The sequence below is a fragment of the Fistularia commersonii genome, chromosome 15 (assembly GCF_037954325.1).
Source record: "Fistularia commersonii isolate RoL2024-O1a breed Wild chromosome 15, RoL_Fcom_v1.0, whole genome shotgun sequence".
Lineage (NCBI taxonomy): Eukaryota > Metazoa > Chordata > Actinopteri > Syngnathiformes > Fistulariidae > Fistularia > Fistularia commersonii.
In genome coordinates, this window is record NC_141298.1 from 513512 (window position 1) to 538244 (window position 24733).

General features: G+C 39.6%; 2 protein-coding genes across 6 annotated transcripts; one reads left to right on the forward strand and one right to left on the reverse strand.

Annotated features, from left to right (window-relative positions):
* Positions 1 to 228: 228 nt before the first annotated feature.
* csf1rb (colony stimulating factor 1 receptor, b) lies at positions 229 to 10648 on the reverse strand. Of its 3 annotated transcripts, none has more exons than XM_086160228.1 (21): positions 10436 to 10648; positions 7025 to 7273; positions 6550 to 6855; positions 6342 to 6478; positions 6053 to 6212; positions 5684 to 5972; positions 5473 to 5588; positions 5281 to 5389; positions 5020 to 5186; positions 4826 to 4935; positions 4402 to 4531; positions 4111 to 4212; positions 3911 to 4021; positions 3614 to 3770; positions 3255 to 3328; positions 3081 to 3166; positions 2890 to 3012; positions 2053 to 2164; positions 1878 to 1977; positions 1662 to 1771; positions 229 to 1441 (listed from the first exon to the last, which is right to left on the reverse strand). In XM_086160228.1, exons 1-21 carry the CDS (start codon positions 10485 to 10487, stop codon positions 1410 to 1412), a joined length of 2832 nt encoding a protein of 943 aa, XP_086016354.1. In that variant the 5' UTR covers positions 10488 to 10648; the 3' UTR covers positions 229 to 1409. The 3 variants fall into 3 exon arrangements, with proteins under 3 accessions (XP_086016354.1, XP_086016353.1, XP_086016355.1); XM_086160227.1 differs by having other exon boundaries at positions 1654 to 1771; XM_086160229.1 differs by lacking the exons at positions 229 to 1441; positions 1662 to 1771 and having other exon boundaries at positions 1874 to 1977.
* An 886-nt stretch (positions 10649 to 11534) lies between these two features.
* LOC147226201 (arf-GAP with Rho-GAP domain, ANK repeat and PH domain-containing protein 1) lies at positions 11535 to 22957 on the forward strand. 3 transcript variants are annotated; one of them, XM_086160225.1, is made up of 26 exons: positions 11535 to 11646; positions 12228 to 12337; positions 12524 to 12582; positions 13885 to 14097; positions 15623 to 15700; positions 15780 to 15972; positions 16062 to 16154; positions 16472 to 16573; positions 16861 to 16921; positions 16996 to 17116; positions 18156 to 18420; positions 18687 to 18886; positions 19044 to 19129; positions 19245 to 19427; positions 19508 to 19576; positions 19874 to 19976; positions 20061 to 20117; positions 20214 to 20340; positions 20831 to 20930; positions 21021 to 21222; positions 21313 to 21358; positions 21429 to 21625; positions 21780 to 21989; positions 22158 to 22263; positions 22366 to 22507; positions 22652 to 22957. In XM_086160225.1, the coding sequence occupies exons 2-26, from the start codon at positions 12258 to 12260 to the stop codon at positions 22697 to 22699; spliced, it is 3141 nt and encodes a 1046-aa protein (XP_086016351.1). In that variant the 5' UTR covers positions 11535 to 11646; positions 12228 to 12257; the 3' UTR covers positions 22700 to 22957. The 3 variants fall into 3 exon arrangements, with proteins under 3 accessions (XP_086016351.1, XP_086016350.1, XP_086016352.1); XM_086160224.1 differs by having other exon boundaries at positions 11581 to 11646; positions 12231 to 12337; XM_086160226.1 differs by lacking the exon at positions 11535 to 11646 and having other exon boundaries at positions 12242 to 12337; positions 12562 to 12582.
* Positions 22958 to 24733: the final 1776 nt, after the last annotated feature.

The following is a 24733-nucleotide window of genomic DNA, read 5'->3' on the forward strand; positions in this document are numbered from 1 at the left end:
AATAACCGCGCATATACTCTACCTTGTAATCAAGTGCGAGAACCCTAACTCATCAACAGGACAGGTGTATTGTTATTGAAGTTAGAATACCCATTTCAAACTTTGTAATTGGTAATGAAAAAGACAAAGTAGTATACCATGTGATTACTTCAATATCCAGAATGAGGAAATCCAGAGGGTTTAGTAAAATGCTAATGCTTTGTCTTTACAAATGAGAAAAAGGAAGTGTTGATCTTTGATCCGTCAGCTGCTTTTATTAGTTCATATTCCAAAACTGATAATCATTAATATTAACTCCGCCCAGTGATCCATGATCTTTAACAACATTGAACAGGAACTCATTTAACCACGAGTCATGATTCTTGAAATGAATGTCAAACTAGCATGCACCTTGATGATATAATTGTGACATAGGTCCTCATAGGTCCTCACCTGTCATGTGAATGAATAGCACAGGAATGGAAAAACTCCATGACATATAGACAACATTATATGGTTAGGACTCCTCCCCTGTCTGTCAAGTATGAAGCACCTTGATTTGTCACCTGAACCCAGATGCAGGTTTTTTTTCTTATCAGGCTCTAAAGTTCATTGGCTGTAAACCTGTCAAATGTGTGAACAGAGTTCAGCTCACTGTGACCTCTCCCCACCCCATCCCCAACTGTGAATTGGTCCCGAAGAACTGATTACATAATGATGGTATACATTGTGATTAAAATCAATCAATTTCTCATTTTGTGTCATATTAGTTTTATCATCATTAGTGATTATTCAGTGTAATAAGTAGCTAAGAAGGTCCCCAGATCATGATCAAATGCCTGGGATTTGACTTCTTATACATTGATCATTTGAATGATAATAATCTTCATTTCCATATTAATGCTATTTCTCATCCCAACAGTACCAAATCTATCTAAATAACAATTTTGTCCCGCTGGGTCTCATATTTTATTTAAATGTTGGAAATACAAAAATCTGTTATTTCCCAAATGAAAATAGCAAGCAGGGACCCCACAAGAAGTGCTGACTAAAAAAACAAAAAAACAGAACACCTGCAAAAATTGCATGGGTTTTACAGACTATGAAAATTGGCAGAATAAAAATATTTTGTGTGTGTGCATGTGTGTGCCATTCTAAAATACTGACATTCAGCTATTAGATTGGTTTTGTTTTATTTTTGGTAACCAGTCAATTGTAAGATAACACATTCCAAATTCCTGGATTCCTGCCTCTTCTAAATTTGGATTGATGGGTTGGATGTCAGTTAAAGAAACTTTCTGAACAGTCATAGTAAGACATTCCTGCAGTCCGATGGTGGACATCAACCACCTCCAGTGAATCACCGATGAGGCCATCAGGGCAGCTGCTCATTTTTTTTTTTTACCATCTCCAGCAAGTCTTCTTCCTCCTCATGGCATGACTCGATGTTCCTGTAGATTCCCTGATGGGGGTTAAAGAAGACATGTGAACATGGGGGAAAGACGAGATGTGAACATCAGGAAAAACATGTATGCACTTTTGTGCTCCTAGTGGCAGAATTAACAGACTCACACTGAGTTAGAGACAATTGTAAAAATCTGGAAAATAATTAACTACAATGAATAGATAATCAGATTGCTTGGGTAATGTCAACACTGTGTGATTGTTCCTCACCTGCTTACCTTTACCTCCACCTACAGAGGGGAGGAGACAGCTGATAAACTGACCAATTGTGCTGAATGTGGGTCTGTCTATTGGCTGCAAACGCCAGCAGAGCATCATCAACTGATACCTGTCATTCAAAATAACTTCATTAAAAGCAGTCAGATATCAGTCAAAATATTTTTCATTTGGCCTGTCAGCAAACAGTCAGTACACACTTAATTGGATGAACTCACATCTTTGCAGGAGCAAAGTCTGGCTGCTCCATATGACCACCATCTTTGATCATCTTGTAGAAGTTGGTATCCACGGCAATGTTTGGGTAGGGACTCTTACCTGAGGAGTTGTAACATCGTGAGACAGTAATTGAATTGAACATCGAACTAAATACATGAATGTGATGGTCATTACCCAGGGAGAAAATTTCCCATAGTAGCACACCGTACGACCAGACATCACTCTGCACTGTATAAATGCACTGGAAGATACTTTCTGGAGCCATCCACTTTACGGGTAGACGAGCCTGTCAAAATAAATTAAAGGAAGCTACTGTGAAAATTAAAAACTAACAAACAAACAATAAAAACGTACTAAAATAAACACGTAGATAAAATTAAACTGAATTAAAACAGTCTTTATTGGGTTGTCAGGGCTGTCAAAGTTAAAGTCGTTGTGTACCAAGTGTATTTATTAAGGTTCTTGAATAGTTTTGTCTCTAATTCTGAACTGAAGGTGTCCAGTTACTATGACAAGCTTAAACAACAAAATACATGATGTCACCATCAAAATAAAAGACATCTTGGAGACTAGAAGAAAGGCTTGTGCAGATGAAACACATCTTGACAGGGAAATGCTTTTGATAAAATAATAGAATCTTAAATAAGCATCGTCTTGACCAGCAGATTGGTCATGCAAAGTAAAACACAGAAACTGACTGTCATAATCTTATTCATTCAGATGGGTATTTCTAAATATAATGTAGGAGGCTGTTCTGCAAAATAAAGATTAACCTATGTTTTGACAGAATGTATCAGGCATATCCTTGAATCAGTTATTCAAGGATATGCCTGATGCATTCTGTTTCAAGGCTGATTCAAGGATGAGGACCAGTGGATGTTCTGTGCAAATCAGAATGTCAACAAAGGAACTTACCCATCTACAAAGAAAACAAAATGCTTCAATTAAAAAAAACATTGCAGAATTTTTCTTCAGTTTTTCTTCAATGTAAAATTGAATGCTGTCACTCACGTTGCCCTGGACGATGTAACTGTCATCATTGCGGATGTCTCTTGCTAAACCGAAATCACAGATCTTTGCAACATGGCGGTCTGTCAGCAGGACGTTGCGAGCTGCCACATCTCTGTGGATACACTTACAGAGACAACAGTAGGTGACTACCAGGCCTGTGAGTGTTTATCTGTGTGCTTGATCATTCTTACATTCTGAGTTGCAAGGAAATCCATGCCCTGAGCCACTTGGTAAGAGAACTTCAAGAGGTCCCTCATAGACAGACTGTCCTTCTCACCTGAAAGATGAACAGATGACTTCAGATGTCACTTTAAATCAAGTTTCAAGTGCGGTGTGGTCAGCTTAGTTTCAAGGTTAGGTCTTACCAGAATGTTCGTGTCCTGGGCTCAGAATTGGCTGCATCTCCAGATAATCTGAGCAACATAAGAACCCCTTGTCGCTGTACCAAACCCAGAGACAACAAGAGTCATCAGAATATTTAAGTTATTTGCCATGGGGAACAAACTGATGTTAGCTCTTTTGAGAGACATTCCAAATAAAGGCAACAACCAAGGCGTCGTGGCACAAGAGATAGAGCAATCGTCTTTGCAACCGAGCATTCCTGTTTAGGTTCCCTGCTCCTACCAGTGTGTCAAAGTGTCTTTTAAAATGCACTTATCTTCTGAATTGAACTCAAATTCTTCTTTAAAAGAACATTGAATATTGCATGCTTGATTCAACAAACCTGTGGGACCAAATGTTTTGACTCATGTTTCTGTAGTGAACTCCATCCTTCACTTCGTCTACATGCAGGATGGACGCCTTGTAATCCTGGGCGTGCGCCCGCAGAAAGTTTAGTAGGTCTCCATGACTACAGTATTCTGTGATCATCAGCATAGGACCTAGTGCAGATAAACAAATGAAAGGTCACATGAACAACATTGTTCGTGTTTATCAGATTATGTATTACTACCACTTTTTCAAATCACAAATAGTCCTATACTTCATCAGTGACATCAACAGGGACAGCATATGACCTCACCTCCTCGGGTGCAGGCCCCCAGTAGGTTCACTATGTTGTTATGGTAACCAAGATGGCTGAGAATCTTAAGCTCTGACATAAGAGCGTCTCGTTCTTCTGAGTGAGCCCTTGCTGTTCATGAGAGCATGAAGTGGAAATAGTTACCATAGTTACAGTTTTGTGTCTTGATGATGCTGAAGGCTGATCAAAACTACACAGACGTTTGAGCATTTTGACGGCAACTCGTGTAACATCGTTGGTTCCCAGGCCGTAAGCTGTTGCCTCAACAACCTTTCCAAATGCCCCAGAACCTAAGACAGCACCTGATGGAAGGGCCCAAAGTTAAAATATGAACAGCACAGCTCCTTTACAGCTATATTGACATTATCATAACATGCATGACATCACTACATAGCCCTCTGCAGGAGCTACCACTGATGCTGTCTAAAACTTTGATTCTGCTGTCAGGTGGGTAAATTGGATAACTTGACAACATGAGTGGAGCAACGCACCAAGGCGGAGTTTGTCTCTGGGAAATTCCCACTTGTGGTTGTAGGGCAGCTGGTTGGGGTCCAGGAAGGTGTAATTGTTTCCATCGTCGATAGTCTCAATGATCTTCCAGCGAATCTCATATTTGGGTTTCTGAGAAAAGTACCATGCATTTAAATATTTGTATTTGTAGCAAGAATTTCACATCTTAAAATTAGTAATGACAACCATAAAACATAATGAGCAGTTAATATTTGCATAAAGTTACACAAAGACCAACAAAATGAGGACTGAAAAAATAATTGAAAGGTAAATGAAGCTCCGTGAAATTATAACAACAAATCACTCCACCTGTGTATTTAAGAAAACTTGAAAAAAAAGGTGAGAATATAATGGAAACTGTGCTTATTAGGAGTCACACATCTTGCCACCGGTCACCAAATGCACCTGTTGTAACTTGTAGGATACGATCAGAAGGAGGAGGAGGAGGATGGTTGCTGTACTCAGTGCTCCAATCAGTGTCGGGTTGAGGAGGGTCAATTTTTTCTTTCTGTTTGCTAAGAACATGAGACGGAATTGACAAATTGATAACAAACACTTCCCTTCTAACATCTGCAGATGAATAATGTTTTATGACTCACGCAGGATGAAGACATTGCGAGACAGTCCCACATCGTTGTATGCCACACACTCCGCAGTGGCACTATCAGCAGGCAGTGCAGACAAAGGCAAGGGCTTTCTCACCTCTTCCTCATCTAATAACATCGCATCAGATGGAGGAACCTTATAGCTGGAGGAATTGCTACACCTGAAGGGTTATTGAAACCTATCAAGATTCATCACCACTTTGTTCTGGCACTAATCAGGATGAACTGACAAGTACATCAGTTACGCATACGTACGTGTCCTGTATGCCACTGCAGGTGAACCAGAGGATTATGGGAGGGGGATATCCAGAACTGCTGCAGGTCAGAGTGTTGTTTTCCTGAGTGACAGTGGTGGCAGGAGATCCTGGAAGATAATTTTCACAGATTATCACCTTTACAAGAAACATCAACTTAAAATATATTGGAAGATAAAGAGGGTCTTCATACGAAATATTCGCAGGTCAATGTTAATTACTCTGTAGAAGAATGAGTTACTGATGTGTAGCGAATATTTTCCTTGGTCCTCAGGACGAACTCGCAGCACTTGGAGGCCTGTCTCTGCCCTGCACCATTGAAAATATCACCTAGACATTCTGCATCAAGCTTTGCTGGCCAACAATATATATATATATATTTTAGTATGTGGCCATTTACTAACCTGTAAGTGTTGTTGATGTAGTGTTGCTTGCGCACTGCGCTGCTGTAGTTAGAGTGAGTTGGCATCATCCAGTGGTAGCTGATGATTGAAGGATATGCCTCAATGATGACATTCAGCATCACGTCTTGCCCTTCAAAAACCTCCATTCGGCCGCTTATGTTATTCGTGCTAGCCATGTCAATTTCCATCGTACTGTTGCTAATGTTAGCGGACTGGGCATCGTGAACCACCAGTGTTTTAAAGTTAGCATTAGGGCTTAGCTGTAGATGAATCCTCAGGTATGGACCGTCTGGTGATGAACAAAAGATGATGGAATTTTGTGAAATGCCACAACTTCTCAGGTTGTTTATATAAACACTTACTACTTACCTAAAACCTTGAGATGTGCAGTTGCCACAGCAACTCCCACTTCATTGCGGGCTGTGCAGTTGTATTGCCCACTGTGGGATTGAGTAACGTTTGCGATGCTCAGTGTTTTGTTCATATATAATTGTTTGTTGTAGTGAAGGGTGATTGTGGTGTTTTGTACCTTAGAAGAATATAAGGAGGTCAGGTGACCACAGGTGTGAACACAGTTCCTCTGTTTCTGAATAAAAACTTCTGACACTGTAGTTCAAAATTTGTAATTGAAAAATAGCTTTGGCCTCTGACCTCTCACCTCTTTGTTTTGGTTTCTCCAGGTTACATCATAGAAGTGGTTGGGATTAGAGGTCAAGCAGGTAACCTCAAACTTTTCTCCCTTTAGATGGATAAACTGTTCACCACTGACGGATACTGATGGGGGATGATTTAGTGCTGAGGGAGACAGACAAGCGGATAAGAGAGAGACAGATAGACAGACAGGCAAGAAAAAGACAGGGACTTACTTGGAATCACCAACAGGTCAATGTCACGTGATTTTGTCTCTCGTCCATTTTGCCATCCTGAACACACGTAAGAGCCACTGTAACTCTTCTGCATTTTCTGGATTAGAAATCCTTTCCGTGGATCAAAGGTAACATTCATGCCCTTGGGCAGACCCCCTCCTTGGCCACCAGTATGCCCACTTGATTGGAGGGTGACGTTTGTGACAGATGGGTCGGTCAGCAGACACTTTAACAGAAAATCCTTGCCCTCCTTGGCGTTGGAGTGGCGGTGTGGTGTGACAAACACACTGGATGGGTCAGTTGTGTCTAAAGGACAGAGCCACAACGATTCATTGGTAAGTTTGACCAAGACTTTCTGAGGCGCTCAAACCCATGTGAGGGTGTGACCTCACACCTGCCTGAATGGGTGATACTATCTCTCATGGTAAAATGCACAAGATGAAGATCAAGTAGAGTCAGTGCAAAATGGCCTCACCTTTGATGTACAAGTGGACCCAGGCCTGTATGGGTGACCCGCAAAGGTAGGTTCCAGTATCTTGAGGTTTTGACTCTAGTACCGTCAGCACTTTTAGCTGCCCCCTGAGTGGACGGACTGCGTTTGTAACCCAGCCAACTGAGTCATTTCCCTGGCAGCTGAGGTTGAAGGCAGTCCCAGCAGTCAGAACGGACTCTGTCTGGTTTGGAACTCGAATAGAATTGAGCTGGATCTCTGGGTGATGATCATCTGCAACAGAAAAGAGAGATAAGAAGACTTCCTGATATGTTTGCTAAATGGCCATGTTCAAGGAACCCCCTGAAATTCCCCATTCCCACCACTGTGCTTCAGAATGTGTGAGTAAAACCATTTTGAATGGAACAAGCAACACATATATTTTGAGAAACTTTTATTATACTTGAAAAGAAGGCGATACACTTGATTAATCCACAGTCACTGATCACGAGTACATATTTCAGATTTATTCAAATCAAAGCTGAAGCTAAACTTTGACCAATGATATGATGTTGAAATGACCTGACTGACAGTGGCCAAGGTAGGACTGATCTGCATCATCACATCATAGAAGAATCTCATTGGTAAGCTGGTGTGGAAGGTTTCCTCAAGTCCTGGAGTTCAGAGAAGATGCGAGACAACTGCAGTAGCATGGCTTGCTGGTGTTCATTCAAGAGACTCTGGTGACGTGCAGCATTCTGCAAGGCCAGTGTCTGCTGGGATACCTGGAGACTCAACAACAAGTTACAGGTCAGAATCGTGTGGTGCTACATCAAGTCAGAGGTCAGATTAGGGCAAAATTACTTAGACTACTAAACATATAGAGGAAACATGCACCACTAGTTTTTTTGTTTCAATTTTTAGATTATGTTTTTTCTTTATTGAGATCAGCTATACAGAGCAGTGAAATATTATTGTGCAGAAAAAAACATTTTTCAATATGCATTTCAGTGCATTAGACATAAGTCAATATTAAAATGTCATAGGTGAGACTGGGACTAGACCACAAAGGGAAGCAAGCCAAACAAGAACAGGTTCATATCAGGCTGAAAGTCAGACTTAGTCTAAACTTACTCTCACATGAGTCTGAACCCACCTGAGTGTCCATCATGCCCAGCAGTCTGATGACCTCGCTGTGTCTTGCTGCAGTGTCAATCTGGATTTGGACCAGCCGATTAAGAAGCTCCAGAACTTCCTTCCGCCAGAGTACTTCCTGCTGCTCTACATTACCACCTGATTGGAAAGGAGAGCTGGAGGCACCCATCATCATGGCAGAGGGTGGGTTGTCAGCGAGATTTCCTGCAGTGAAGATAATCTAAAGGTTTTTTTCCTATGATTTTTTGGAGTAGAGCCCTGTTATGGAGTGGTTATCTGCTTTGATTGATGGCCATAACTGAATCCACAGCTATTTCATTGACTTGAGAGTGGGTGGTGAAAAACACCAGGGAAATTTCAGAGTCAAATCCCCAGACATGGAATTTTACCATGTTAATTACTTAGACATTGACCAAAAAATGCCAAGACTTAGTGAAATATTTGAAGGAGTCTCTCAGAGACATTGAAAAAAATGAAATACATTATTAGGAAAATATAGAAACCTGTTTTTACGTTTGACTTTCAAATTGCAGTTAAATATTTTTAATTAAATATTTTAAGTTTGGGCATGCTTTTATTCTGTTGATTTATTATTGTTGCTGCTCCACAGAACTTGTTGAAGAAATAAATTCAAGGTGAATATAATTTCTAGCTTTTTCTTCTTGCAGATTAAAACAAGCAATTGATAGTAAACAGAAAAATATACTCTTTGTATCTGAATGTAATAATTTTGTCTTGTGATGGTAACGGTTGAGGATTCAGGTCACGAAATTTCACAATCAGTAAGTGTCCATTCATTGAAAACCAGAAGTGAAACCCTGTTTTATTTCTGTCAGCAGTTTCTTCTGCTAAGGAAGAAATCAGATCCTCTTCTTTTGTTCCTTATCCTTCTCTGAAAATCTCAAATCCACTTATTCCTAGTACAGACTCTGAAAATATTGAGAAGCCATGGAATGTGTCGGTATGCTGAAATTACTTTTTGCTACATCCTCCTTGCTTACTTTATGGTTTTGATTTAGTTATTACTCCTTCCACGACTCCTAGTGCTTTGAGATAGGAGTGCCTATTCACTAATAGGCCAATAGGCTCCAACTAATTTGATTTTTTTCAGATATAGTTATAAAGCAGAGATGGTGTCATGTTTACAATGTATGTTTCTCACTTATCTCACACAATTCAAACTGACATTGATTGATTGATTGATTGATTGATTGATTGATTGATTGATTGATCAAGCAGAGTGACAGCTCAGCCGCAAATGGATAACATGGCAATACAAGGTTTTTGCTGATTATATAACAGTTTGAGGGAGTGATGAAACCTCAGGAAATACATTTTACACAGATACACATAAATGCTTCCTGAGTACTGTGCCAGGCAGCCATTGTCATGGAAATATGTTTGGGCATTTTGCATCACTAAGATTATTAAAAAGTATGCCTAATAAAGGTGCTGCTACACAACAACTACACCAGGCATCACTCCAGTAAATATCTTCTGACTGATCTTTGTCAAAGTCAACATTGATAAATATTCCTTTACCTGCTGCTTTTATTCTTCATTATTATAATTTTTCTACTTTTGCTGTCTCCTCTGCTGACATGAAAACTCATTGTTGCTAAACATTGACATTAACTAAAATATAGACAGTGCATAAAAAATTTCCCAAAATGTAACAGAACCAAAAGGGCTATTTGCACCTACTTATATCATATATAGAACTTGATGCACATGACTTCTGCCGCTATCACTTTCAAGTGCTTCTTATTCAAAAACCAAAGCCAGATATTAAAAAAAATAAAATAAAAAGGCAACACTCCTCTGTGTGAAATGTTTGGAAAGGTGCTCTAATCATCCTCAAATTTAAAATAGCACTTTATTTGGAAGCTAATACGATGTGCTGATGGCAACGTTATCTTTGAACAATAAGAATAAGCAAGTTTCAATATTTTTGCTTTCAATTTTCAGCCTCATAACAAAACATGTTTTGTTACCTATGGATTTACTGTACCTAAAATATTTCTCATATATACTGCTTGAATCTGTCATTCATCACTTTAATTACAACTTGAAGACCTCGAATTAACCCTTAACCCTAACCCAACTTATTTGCACAATGTCTTAGTGTTGTTACCTTCTTGCAGACATTAAAGAACGGGCATATTTTTTAAATCAAGAGTCAATATCCAGGAATATAACTGTCACCAAACTCTTATTCATAGACATACAAACTCTTTATATAGCACGCTAATTAATAACACATACATTGCCAGTAATTCCTGATATTTGTCAGTTTCTCACCTCCAGCTGTGCAGCCAAGGAAAATAAATATCAACAGACAATAAACCATCATCTTTGTCTTTCGCTATTCAGACTGAAACAGATTTTCCTCCTGTCAGCCACAACTTCATCCAACACTCCCCACCCCTAATATGTTTGGTCCAAAAACAGGAACAGAAAGTGCCTGTGTTTAAATCTCTGACCAGTGTCACAAGCATTGTCCTGCTCCTGAGTTTCTTGCTCCATCTTGTGTGAGTCTGAATTGGAAGAAGCTTAAGTTTTAGTGGGGAAGTGAAAGCAACTTCATTATATTATAGATGGCTTGGAGAGAAAATACAATCAGCTATTATAACACAATGACAAAATGGTGATGTAGAACAGAGGGTGATGCTAGAACAATGATTTAAGTATTAAATTGCTCTGACAGTTGAACCCAAATTATGTCGCCTAAAAATTTGTGTAACCTGTGTCAACAAAGTAGGCTTAAGGAAACAAAAGGAGCCCGTGAACAAGCCCTTGAGACTTCTTGTTCAATTTGTTTTTGCTTCAAATAGATTCATTTATTTAGTGTATTACATGTTTTTTCTGGCTGTTGTCACAGAGAAAATATCATGACATCATCAGCTTCTGGGAGGCTCTGCAGGTTATACTGGATGCTTTACTGTCAGTCCCTGAAAGGGACAGATTAAGTAATTATTGTCTGGTGGAATATTTTTACTTACAGTATGGACAACCATCTAAATATTCTACTGTAAAAAAATATTTTCAAATCTGAGAAAAGGCTTTTGACACAACTTTTTTTTTTTAATGTTCTCCGAAAAAGGAAGAGAGACTTATATTTACTTTATTTTGTCTTCTTTACAAATTATCTTATTGATCCATTTTGATGAGAAGGTATTTTTTTTGTAAAATATATCATAAAAACATATTTTCTATGAAATCCCCTACCTCGAACAATATTTTTCATGAGGAAGTTTCAGATGAGCAAGAGACATTCTTTATCTTCCCATTCTTATTTATCTGATCAGATAAGAATTGACTGCAATAACAAGCACACACACACACACACACACACACACACACACACACACACGGAAACACACTTGGACCTGCCTACATTCCTGCAGCAGGTTCAGCAAGCGTTGTTGAATCAGCCATATTGTTTATGAGAATGAAGGATAGCATGTGAAGCAGAAAGAGACGCAACAGCTTGAAATTCAATCAGTTCTCAGGTAAAGCTCTTTTTTACTTTTTTGCTGTTTCACGCTGTCTAAACTTGAATGTTTGTTCAAAAAAACTATGATCAAGGCCACTTGCAAGACCATTTGTAAAATTTGATTTACCTTGGTCATTTCCATGTGTTAAACATAGGTATTCCTTTAAGCATATGCTTTTACCATTAAATGTCATTTTAACTCAATATCAATTGATATTTATTAGAGTTAACAAAATAAAACAAGAAAAACTCAAAAACTACAGCTTTCCAAATTTTCTGTAATTAAATAATACAACATTTTGTGATCATTCCTCTTACATAGGCCAGCTAACAGAGTACATGTAATAAAAAATTAAAGATATTCATCATTTTAAACAATTCTCCTGTAAATTTTCCAGCTGCAACACTGTGATTGCTTTCAGGGCATTGTCAGGATTAAAATGTAATAATGCTTTTATTTTGTCTTTTGACCACTGAGGGTCCAAATATGAATTATAGACCATTACTTTAAATTATATACAGTCCTCTTTTTAACTTGTAAGAAATATTTTCTCCGTGGCAAGATTTTGATGTTGAGGTAACTCTCCTTCTGATCAGCAGCCTTGTCAACGTGTAAACTTCCTCATAATGGCTCCGCCTCCACCAGTACCCAAACCTCGGGCTAGATACAGCTGGGACAGCCTAGATCCCGCTCATTCTGCACACAAGTGAGTCACACACAAAGACACACACACCAATAGACACAAAATCTTGAACATATACACAAAGACGCAAACTCTGAGATGCAAGTTCACATACTTGCAAAAACACACATGTACACACTAACAAAAACAATAAGACAGGGATTCACCCTCACAACCCACAAACTTATGTATATAATGTGTGTGTTTCAGAGACTCTACTGACCCTGACCCATTTGAATCTTCCTCAGGTGGAAATCATCTGATTGCAGGTAAGCACACAACATACCATCAAAAAGTCTAGTTTTATGGTGTTGTTTACTCAACCCAATAATTTGCTTCATTTTGGTTGATAAACCATTTGTTGTGTCATTAGTGCAGTGGTCCCAAACCCATTTACCACCGCAGACCGCTCAACGCTACAATGTCACTGCAGCCCAGGGGGTTGGCCTCAGAGCCCTCTGTTGCTATTGTAACATTTAAATATCCCTACAAAATAAGATTCAGATCTGCCAAAAATAAAGTTGTTAAAAAATATATACTTTCATGAACATCTCAAACATTTCAGAATATGGAGTCAATGTCAAGAAACTTTAATATATCGCATATCACGTAGAGCTGTTTTTCTTTCAGCTTCTGCATGTTTGTGATCTTGCTAAGACTCACAAGCTCTCCTCCTTTTCTCTCCTCTCTCCCCGGGGGTTAGGGACCACTGCATTAGTGTGTCCTGAAACTCACTGATTTTATCATTTTAGCCATCAGTTACAAATCAGCCAAATCAAATACAAAATGTCCATGCACAAACAAACTGTTGTGAACGAGTTAGGAATGCTCATAGTCCTGATTCTGATCTGATCTAAATGAGTTCTGGCCCTGAGCCCAACCTGACTATAAAAAGCAATGTCATGAAACTTGAACATTTTGTTTTCATGGTGAAACTGGTTGAACAGCTCCAACAGGTGATTCCATGCTAATAATGCCAACACATTTTTGTGTTAAAGCTGCATGCTCATGTTCAATTAGTGTCTGGTGATCTGACAGAGAACAGCATCTACCTGAATTTGCAAAGTGTCTTGCAGGCAAAATTGAAGGTAAGGCAAGGAGTAAGGTCATATTCTCCAGTCACTTGAGGGATAGTGGTTAGTGCTTCTGCCTCACAGCACAATGGACCCTGGTTCCAACAGGCAACTCTGTGCGGATTTTGCATGTTCTCCTTGTGTCTGCATAGGTTTCCTACAGTCCCAAAACATGCAGAAGGTTAATTGGAAAACTTGTCTAGATGTGTGAATGAAAGATTGACTGGTTGTTTGCCCCTGCGATCGACTATCGACCCATCCAGGGTGTAACCCGGTAGCAACTGGGATAGGCTCCAACATCCCCTTGACCCTAAGTGCAGATATGATGGATGTTCTGGTTACTGTGGCAAAAACAAAAAGTCTTTTCATACCATTTGTCTTGTAAAATTTGTTTCATTTTTTTTTGTTTTACTAAATTTAATTTGTAAGACAAGAGTGTTAACCCCTGATGTTTTCCCATACTGATGATGGATGTTGATGATATCATTATGGTTACAGATGAAGATGCTCCTCCTCCTCCTCCTCTTACCAGTGGGGGACATCATGGCATGGTCTACCCTACGCTGGCCGGTGTCACTGATATCAGTGCTGCTGCAAATCCCTCTTTGAATGGTGTTGCTACCTCCATCAGATGCGGTGACCCGCCTTCCCCAACAGCCCCTTTGTCCACAGACTGTGTGACTAACTACAGCCACACACCTAATTTTGAAGGTGCTGCTAGCATTGTAGCTAAACTGGCTGCCACAGTGGCCACTTCAAGCAGGACAACTAGATCTGATTTAGTTCATTTGCTACCATATCTAGTTGGCAGGTATGACTGACCCTACTTTTAGCTCCAGAACAGCCCCAGCCACTGCATCAGGTCTGCCTTATACAACAAGAAATCCGTTTAAAGTCACCAGAACCAATTTTACCACAGGTTCATTGATCAAACAACTGATCAATAATCAGCCTGCCATTTAGATCAGCAAACTGGTTATAATACATTTCTTCTGTCATTCAACATTGAACTAAACCAAAAATGACATTTCCATAGTAGTACTTGAAATATAATTAGTTTTAGCTAGACCTATGTAGATCAGATGTTGTGTAATTTTTCCATGCTTTTAAGGAAACAAAGTGAGACACTAACAAAAGTTTAGGAACTTTTAATCTGGATCAAGTACCCCCAAAGAAGATCTAAAAGCTTCCAAAAGTAGGGTCAAACACTTTAGCACAAGAATCTTGCAAGAAAGACAGTGGAACTCAAAGGTTTAATACACCAGAAGAAAGTTAACACACAAATGATCATACAGGAAGAATGCTTGACAGGTTTAAAATGAAAACAGTCTGAGTTTTAAAAGTCCTTTGATTCAAACACTAGGCAAGAAATTAAGCACGAAAAGAATTGAAATTACACAGTCTAATTTAATTACAGTTACAGGCAAAGAGAAACAAGGCCATATCAACTCAAAATGAAAAACATCAACTCACCGTTATTAGTAGCAGAACAAAAAGCACCTCTAAGTTAAACAAGAAGCAGTGAGGAAAAAAAACATAACCTGAATTAGCTAAATTCTTTCACAGTCTGCAATAAAATTGATGGCTGAATGAGAATTCAATTTTCCTCAAACAAACCTCAGACTCCTGTTTTTCACACACACACACACACACACACACACACACACACACATACACACACACACACACACACACACACACACACACACACACACACACACACACACACACACACACACACACACACACACACACATTGGGATCCACGGAGAATTTGGAAGAAAAAAAACAGTCTTACATTCCTTGCAGGAATTCCTGCAGTTAACCAGCTGGAAAGGCTTTTACTTGTGAATGGAAACCTTTTGTAGTGGGAACTTTAAGGACCACAGTACAAACTAATAGAACGTTGTATTTTTAGTGTAGTACATAGAAAAAAAACTACATGCAAGTAAAGATCCTGGAAAGAGAAGAAAAAACAACCCACCGAAACAAACCTCCCAAATAGGACAAGCCCAATATGACCATTCTGTCAGTCAACGGTTACAATATAGATCCTTCCTCTGCCATGTTTTGTGCTGGTTGGCATCCATTACTTTCAACTTTCAAGTCCTATAAATAGACATCCTGGTCCTTTAAGACAAGCTTACTCCACAGGGACCAGGTTTAGAGCCGGATCTTACCGAACCACTCAACAGATGTGTATCATAGTCCCCATCTTCTGCTCTTGTGTTTCCAGATGTGGGGGCGTTGTCACAGTTTGTGACTGATGTCAATTTTCCTCCAGTGGAGGGCACTGCTAAGCCAGCAGAAGAAGGTATAGCGTGATCACATTCCATCCCTTCTTGGACGTTCTTTCCTGCCACTTTGATTTCAATTTTCTGTCCTGTTTCCAGGTTCAGCAGCTCCACCCATGATCCCTAAAGAATATAATCCTTATATAACTGTATTATCCTGTTGGGTGGGTCAAGAGGAAGCAGATACAGAGCTATCAAGTGAAGAAGAAGATACAGGATTAAACTCTACCACCTCTGGATCTGAAGGACCAATGAAGAACGATCCTGTGTCTGAGCATTCCAATACTAGCAAGTATGCAAGTAGTACAATAGTTGCTCAATACTGTCAATACTGTATTGACTACCAATGTTACTATTGAGGAGCTGTTCATTTCGCTTCAGTAATTTAGGTCGTACTATCCCAACCCGGCCAGCCCCACCTCCTCCTTGTGCTTCCAGTCTACCAGGAAGGATAGGAAAACACAAGACCCCAAGGTACATTTACTCAACAGTTGCTGCTAACCTGAACCTTAGTCCTCCTGGGACCAAATTCTGTTATTAAGGAACATATGGTTATTCTAATTAGACCTGAACAAACTAATTTCTTGATCTAAATCCTGTTCTGCCTGTACCTGACCCACTACTATCTGAACTTACAAATAGTCCTAAACCTTAATCTAAGCAAGTCTGTCTTCATTTAAACCACTTCCAACCTGATTTAGACCTAGTTTTATGTAGAATGAACGTAGCCAGTTAGACTAAATCACAGAAGTAAGCATTATTTTCTTATTTTACTTTATTTTTTATTGCAGAGCTGCAACCATTCGTGTGTCTCGGAAAAAGGAAGCTGGCACTACTGTTCCACAGGGCACTGTCATCCAATCCAGCTGGCTGGATGTCTGGAAGGGCTTCAAGTAATGATAATTTTTGTTTTGCAGGACTTAAATCAGTAACTGTTAGATGGAAGGAACAACACTGATTTCCTCTTCTTGTTTTCTAAAATATTTGATACTTTTTAAAAACCTGGATGTTTAATTAGAGATTATAGTAATATGATGGATCCCTGGAGAACATTGGGTCTAATTGCAATTCACAAGCTAAATGTTATCACTAGATTGATAACTATATTGACAGATGGACTGGCGGATTGATAGAGAGATTAATAGAACAATAAGAAACCCATTCTCTTTATTTCTAACAGACACAACGTCATATGGGCAACATTGGATGGACAGCTAATGTCTCTGTGGAAGAAGCGCACAGTAAGTCATGTTGTAACTTCTATCTCAATCCATTGTTCCGTATGAATGATGGTCATATTTGTTTTCTCCAACAGGATCACTTCAGTGAGGTCCTGTTTCACGTCTCAAGCATAACCAATGTGAAAAAACAAGACAAGTGTAGATTTTCAATTTATTTCAGGAAGAAACATTATGACTTCATGGCTCATAATGATGGTAAGACAAACTCACTCTGCTGGACTCTTATGGACTGTCAAAGACAGTTCTACATCTTGTTTGACTGTACTCGATTCAGCTTGACCATAATAGTCTAGACCAGGGCTTGGCAACCCTTAACACCCAAAGAGCCATTTGGACCCGGTTTCCTCGGAAAAGAAAACACGGGGAGGTGAAATTACTTTTTGATGTCTAAAATAAAGGTACCACTGTATATATTGCTTTTTATTACCTTTACACTTTGTGAATTTCAGAAGCAACACATTCCACACTTGTTTGTACAAAGTATTACAGAGAAAATTAAATTCTATTTATGTAATTAACTCATTTTGAGCTTTGGGCTTTCAGAGCGTGTAGCGAAGCCTTGACCTGAATTTTAAAAATAAATTGGGAAAAAAATCACTGTGTCAGTAAACAATAAAAAATAAATATTTGCAAAATATAATATTTATTTTACCTGGTTTATGGGACTTCTGCTCCTTAACTTCTGCGCACAGCATCTCCAAATCGTGACTTTACCGGCTGGCGGGTATACCGGCTTCCGCGAGTGTGACGTTATTTTGAGCGGTGAAAAATAATAAACATAATTTCATTTAATAATTCAAGATCACAATAATCTTCCAACTCAGAACTAAAAGTAAAAAAAAGGAATTAACACAAGTGAAATACACTTCAATTAAATATTTATAATTTATTTTCCCAAGCTGCAGTGTAAAGATCAAAGAGCCGCATGCGGCTCTGGAGCCGCGGGTTGCCGACCCCTGGTCTAGACAGAGTTTCATTTGAGAGATGGTTTGCTCAGTGCATAGATGGTTGGGATGTATATGATAACTTTTTCTTTTTAATTTGATTAAAAACTCCCATCAAGTGGAAAGCAATCACTCAAGACCAGCAACTGAAGTGATTATGCCTTTTCTAAGATAAGCTACACTAGAGTCTAACAGGCTATGATGCACTGTAAAGGACCTTTCAGATTGTAATAGTGTGCACTGGACTTTCTGGTGCCTGATGTTTCTACCTTATTGTTTTGGTCTCCCAGAGGTTCAGAACACTTGGGTCACATCTCTGCTCGCATCTCGAGGTCAACCAAGCCCTGCTTCCCCAAAAATCCATGGACCAATCACTATCAAAGACCCTCGCACCAAAGTGTATGGTGCTGTCTTGGGACACGACCTCTGGATATATCCCAATAAAGAGGGTTTCCAGCTGGGTGTGGCCTCTTACTGCATCCCCCTGAACACTGCATCAGTCAAATCTACAGGACGGCACTCGTTTCAACTGATTACACCATACAGGAGCTTCAGGTCTGAATCAAAGCTAATTTGCTGCCTGTATGTGACATGCAATGTGCTGTAGTTCAGTAACTTATTTCAGTTGTCAATTGAAGGTATTTTTAAAATGTATGTCAATTATAACAAAAATTCAACGAGGAGACCCCAGTAACATCAGCGGATCCATAAGCCAAGCTTTGAGACCCTTGGCTTAAGCATACCCCTCTTTCTACTTCCTCTGTTGATTTCCTCTGTCTCTGATTTGTCTCTGTATGGCCCCCATCCCTCTTTTGCTGTAGTCTGTCTGTTGATTCCGTCAAGGATCTGCCTACGTGGCTGGACTGTCTGTCCTCATCCATCTGCAGTGCTCTGTCAAACAGCCAGGTGGCTATGCGTCTGTGGGAAAACCCCTGCAACACAGTCTGTGGGGACTGCGGTGCTGCCAGCCCTGAATGGGCATCAGTCAACCTGCTGTTGGTCATCTGTCAGTCCTGTGCAGGTCAGAGTCTACCATAGCTAACCATAGCTACCATAGCTAACCATACCTAAAATATAATACATCACTAAGTGATCTGTTGAGTTTAATACAGAAAACTAACATAGCTAAGGAAGAATGGATTGTAATGCATAATGCTGAAGACAGTAATTAATCTTAGGTCAGCATCGTGCTCTGGGCAGCAACCTGTCAAAAGTTCGAAGTCTGAAGATGGACAGCAAGGTCTGGACTGAACCGCTAATACAGGTGAGGAAGAGCATACTGAGTCACAACATGTGGTGTTTGTTTGTGTATCTGCAGGTGGTATAAAAGTGAAGGAATCGCTATTTTGTCACTGATCTCTACCCCACCCCCTTCTCAGCTATTTGTTGCTTATGGTAACTGGTTGGCCAATCAAATATGGGCTCCAGTTGTGCCAGCATCAGAGCAGCTGCAACCAGATTGGGCTGACAAGGAGAAGTCAAAGTTTATCCAAGATAAATATAGCAGGGGGCGTTACAGGCGTGTTCATGCACTGGCTTCATCTCAGAAACTAATGGACCAGGTGAGTCAGTCACTGACTAGCCTGATAGAATTATCAATACAGGTATGTGTAATATTTTTTTGCATGTATATATGTTTCAGAGGCTGCGTGAGGTAATCTGCACCAATGACATTGAGGAGACAATGTATCTCATCTGTTCAGGGGCAAAGGTTAGTACTTTTGTATAAAATCACTGAAACCATAAATGTTAAAGTATGGCAGGAACCAGTGATGCCTCTCCAGGGGGGCTTCCAGGAATCCACAGATAAGTTTGGAATAGTTTTACTTCATATTTTAGTTGTGAACTGAATCAGTGTGACAGAGCATCATTAATATGACTAACACATGTCCTGGATGATTGGACATTTTATTGGTAACTTGGTGCACAGGAGCACTTGATCTGATATTTGAAAGGCCCATCAATGGAAGAGATTAAATGAGATCTGAGGTTCATTACCTGCCTCCAGGTGTGCCGAATAGCACTGGATGGGAGCCCAAACCCTATCCAGATGGCAGAGAGGGCTGGAAAGGCTCTGCAGATAGAGCTGCTCCGACTCAATGAGTACACAGGTAATGTCTCTCTTTCAGCACTGATGTCACTTTTGCTATAAAACTGATTGGCAGTCACAACGCCTGTTGTGATTCATTCATCAGAGATCCCACCCTATCAACCCCAGTTAACCAATAGGAGAGTTGACTATAACCTCTCAGGTATGAAAATCTGGATATTTGAATCTAATTTGAAAACATGTGCCAACAATATGTGGAAGTCATTTAACTATTCCAAACAATTGCATATTTATATAGGTAAGCAGGAGGAGGAACTTCATGGGAAGCTCGAGGATGATCGTTTCCTGTTTTCATTGGAGAATGACTCAGCCGCATGCGACGTCCTTGATCTGCGTGAGGTTCTCTCCATCTTCCGCAAAGATGCGTAAGTACTACTGACCCTTCTGATACAACTAATACTTGTGACATTACCATCTCTACTGGCGTTCATAATACTAATAATGATACTAAGACTAATACAGGTGCAGAAACTACTACTTATGAAATGACTTACACATATCTAGTAATGTCAGAACTGCTCCAACACGAATAAGGGAAGGTGTATCAGTATTGAAACTGTCATAATATTAGTACCAAAGTCAGTTCTGCATCAGTACTGTGTTTGCACTCATCTAAGCACTCACAATATCAGTAATCAGATCAGTTTCATGATAAGTAATAATATCAGTAATAATTTTAGAACTAGCAGGAGAACTGATTTAAGCAGAAATGTAACACCAATACTGCATTAGTCATCATTTCAAAATTGTGTCAGTACTAATATGGGTATACTGTCAATATGAATGCCAATAAGACATCCATACAAATGTGTTTCAAAACTCCATCAAAATTAAATTGCATTTTGCTGTCTTCAGGGCAGTTCATCAGTTTGAGATGGTGACATTAGACAGTCAGCTGATCTGTGCTGCTGACAATGAAGATGAACTTCTGACCCACCTGCTGCACATCATGAAGGTCAGACTGATGACATCAACTCAAGTCTGATCACAATATAATTGGTCCTCCAGTTTTTGTAGTCAGACTTATCTGGTACTTTATGTCCAGGTGATCTTGCCAGCGGGTGTGTCCTATGCAGAGGTTGGTGGGGCTTCAGCTGTCAGTAAGGTGTGTGTCGCTGAGGCAGCCAGAGCCCCACACCAGTCTGATGCCTGGCTATTGCTGTGGGAAGGTGGAGTGAGCATTTACCCAGTCCAGCGATGCATACAACAACCTCTAAGGATAGAACCCGGAATGCTCTGTCACCATAGTAATTCCCCTTCTCCTCTTTATGCAACCTTTCATGCCATTATTATCTCAAAATGTAAATGTAAATAGATATGTTCTGCTTTTCTTTTAGGCCTTGATCTGTCTGAGAATGTCATCACCCTGACAACTGCAGACAGGTGTGTCCACATTTCTTCACCAGAGAACATGTCCTGAAATTAAATGAGCTCACATTTTTGTCTCTCACAGGTGTGTGTTACTTCGTTTTGAGGAGGAGTACAGTTGCCATGCCTGGTTCAGCTGTCTGCAAGGAGCCAATCAAACAATGGCTCCAGCTCCCACCATCGGTCATAAAATGTCGCATTTATACCCAGAGGTTAGAGCAGGCATGACAGGTTCAGTGTCACCTGCAGTTGAACGCTGTATCAATCATATCAAGACTCATGGTTAGAAAGATTCCTCTCCCTTGGCAATGTCATGGTCTTTACTGGACTTCTTCTATTTTACATAACATTACTGAGTTCTTCATTTTCTTTTCCGTTGGTTGTCCCATCCTCATGTGTCTTCCCCTTATCTTCATGTTGTTATCCATCTCCAAAGGTCTGAAGGTAGAGGGAATTTACCGTCGCTGTGGTCTTGCTACTAAAGTGGCTCGATTAGTAGAGGCCCTGATTATATCACCCAGCACTGCCCCTCTGGAATGTGATGAGCAAGGCGTGTTGGATGTAGCTGCTGCTCTCAAACAATATATTCGGCAACAAGAAATGCTGTTCCCAGAGAAAGACAGACACGATTGGCTGCAGGCTGCCGGTGAGGAAGTAGTTGAAAGCTTTTCATCTGGTACTTTAGCACTTGTGACTACATTTGATTAGATCCACCAGTACATAAGAAGCTGTAGAATATGTACCACTGACAAAATGAGATGCGAAACCAGTAGCAGGACTGAAATACTGTTATTTTTTAAATTTTTTCTTTCAGTCATTTCAGACGAGCGCAGCAGATTTTCATCGTACCGTGAGCTGATACAACAACAGTCTGTCAATAAGCAAGCAACGCTCAGCGCCTTTTTTGGACACTTTTACATGTAGAAACACACACACACACACACACACACACACACACACAGACACACACACACACACACACACACAGAATATCAATGGCAAACCCTTTTCTTTCCCCTCAGGGTCCAGCTGTTCTCGCAGGTGAATAAGATGTCAGCTCACAATCTGGCTGTGGTTCTGGTTCCGTCTCTTTTCCAGATTCACAGTCCAGACCTACTGAGACTCACTTGGGAATTCATAATCCACCACTCACTGCTCTTCTTGGTAAGACATACACATACACATACACATACACATACACATACACATACACATACACATACACATACACATACACATACACATACACATACACATACACATACACACGCATACACAGTTATTAATATGTTGACTGATCACCTGCAGAAACCTGAAAAGGATGACGAAGAGTACGAGCAGATTACAATCCTGTAGGGATGAAGCAGAGGAGACAAACTACATCTGAATCCAAGTATAATTGTTGCCATCATGAATTTTTTTTCTTTTTTCATATTTTTATTATCTTCCTGCTGGTGTTTGAAGGTTATTAGTTTGTATTATTTTATGAAATCTAAAATCTGAGATAGGTGATGATAACTAAATTGCCTATAACAACAGCTGAATATGTGATTCTTTGATTCCTGTCAAGATATTCAAGAGAATTAAAAGTTAATAAAAAAATGTGACTTGAAACTTTCATTACGGTGTTTCCACAGTTCTAATTTACTATCCTTGGTAAACAATATAGTTAAAAATAACAGAGTAGAAGTAACATTTATGTTAAGTATTTATAGTGTGAATAAATTGTATTCAGATTAATTGTTGTGACCTCCCTGCCCTTGAAGTGGGTAACATGGTGGAGGCTGTTCTTTATTGCCACTGAAATGTAGATTCAGTAATCATTATCATAACAACACAATTTATTTTTGGGTGCCTTTTTAAACCCAAGGTCAAATCACAAAACATCAAGTAAGGTAAATGAAAGAAAAAAGGTGAAAAAGATTAACAACTGTTGGAATCAACACCTTTTAGGCAATTTTGAACAGATGGTTTCTGAGTTTTGACCTAAGCAGAGGGAGAGAGCAGCATTTCTCATATCAGGGGGAGGTGAATTCCAGAGCCCGGAAGCAGAGTGACTGAACGCTCTGTATCACATGGTAGTAAAGTACAACAGTTCTCTTACTATCCACAAAAACAGAAAAATCTCCACCCTTGTTCCAGATTGATATGTACACTGTCAATTGTCTGCCAAAGTAACTTTTTTTTTGTCATCTCAAAATCAGGCCCAGACACAGGTTAATGTGAATACATGTCATCACAATGTCTGCTGGCTGAGGGTCTTGTTCATGTGTGAGGGAGAGCAGAAGATTGACAGGAATAATGATGTAGTGTTCCAGCATTCTCGCTAACAAGATTCAAAGAGACAATACACATTTTGAATCTTGTTAGCAGGAATTCAGACTCTTTATGGCTCTGTCTTGGTAAAGAAGGAGCTGACCCAAAAGGTAAAGTATTCCATTTCCAGTCCATCTACATTCCCAACCCCACCTATAGTCATGTGACTGAAAAAACAAGACCACGAATATGTGGCAGTCAAAATGAGTTTCCCCTGCACAGTGTCTTGGCTCTCCCTGCACAATTATACTGTCCATGTAAGAATGTTCCATGGCTCTACTTGTCGGGAAAAACATCCTTACAAAAATGTACAGGGAAAAAGACAGCCCACTTCAAAATCCCCTCCCTTAGGTCCCCTGAGATGTTAAGTCATTTTGCCTCTAGATGACACTGTGAAACAGCAAGACCTGCTTGAAGAATGTGGAAAAAGACAAATCCACCCAAAACTTCATTAATTATGCTTGGAATGGCCTTCTTTTACTGGTTCAAATAAATAAGATATAAAGAGGAGATTTATTGCAGTCTAGAAACCAATTTCTTCTTTTTATTGAGGTCCCAAAGTAATATTTATATGAGCGATTTAGTATGTTATTTTGTTGTTTCTTCCCTTTCAGTTATATGTGGTGAAATGTACATGTTTATAACCCCCCCCCCCAAAAAAACTTAAATGATCAACACAACAAATTTCCCTCCGATTAAATGATAATCTTCATTTATCATGGATGTACAAAAGTGCTTCTTAAGTTCTCCAAGGAAGATTGTTGAATTAGATATTCTCTCCATGTCACCTTTATGCACAAAGTTTCATTACAGGCCAAAGAGAATGATTTTTTATTTTTAACATGCCACTGCTTACCGGTTTGTTTGATCCATCTCATTTGGTCAAAAAGGCCTTTGCCCTTTATTTGATCCCCCTCATTTGGTCGCCATTATGAAAATGGTTACTTTTTGTTATCTAGTGTGGGGGAGGCGAACGTTGGAAACTTTGATTTTTGACATTTAAACATGACTCCTCCGTGTCAGATCTGACACAATATTCACATTTCATTCTCACCTCTATGTATTTACAGGATG

Excerpts from the sequence above, each read along its gene's own strand:
- LOC147226201 (XM_086160225.1), top strand. The coding sequence starts at position 12,258 with ATGGCTCCGCCTCCACCAGTACCCAAACCTCGGGCTAGATACAGCTGG. Across the intron at positions 17,117-18,155 it reads CTTCATGGCTCATAATGATG|AGGTTCAGAACACTTGGGTC; the intron begins GTAAGACAAACT and ends TTGGTCTCCCAG. Across the intron at positions 19,130-19,244 it reads GGACTGAACCGCTAATACAG|CTATTTGTTGCTTATGGTAA; the intron begins GTGAGGAAGAGC and ends CCCCCTTCTCAG.
- csf1rb (XM_086160227.1), bottom strand. The coding sequence starts at position 10,487 with ATGATGGTTTATTGTCTGTTGATATTTATTTTCCTTGGCTGCACAGCT. Across the intron at positions 2,165-2,889 it reads GTTACATCGTCCAGGGCAAC|GCTCGTCTACCCGTAAAGTG; the intron begins GTGAGTGACAGC and ends TTATTTTGACAG. Across the intron at positions 1,772-1,877 it reads GACTTTGCTCCTGCAAAGAT|GTATCAGTTGATGATGCTCT; the intron begins GTGAGTTCATCC and ends TTTGAATGACAG.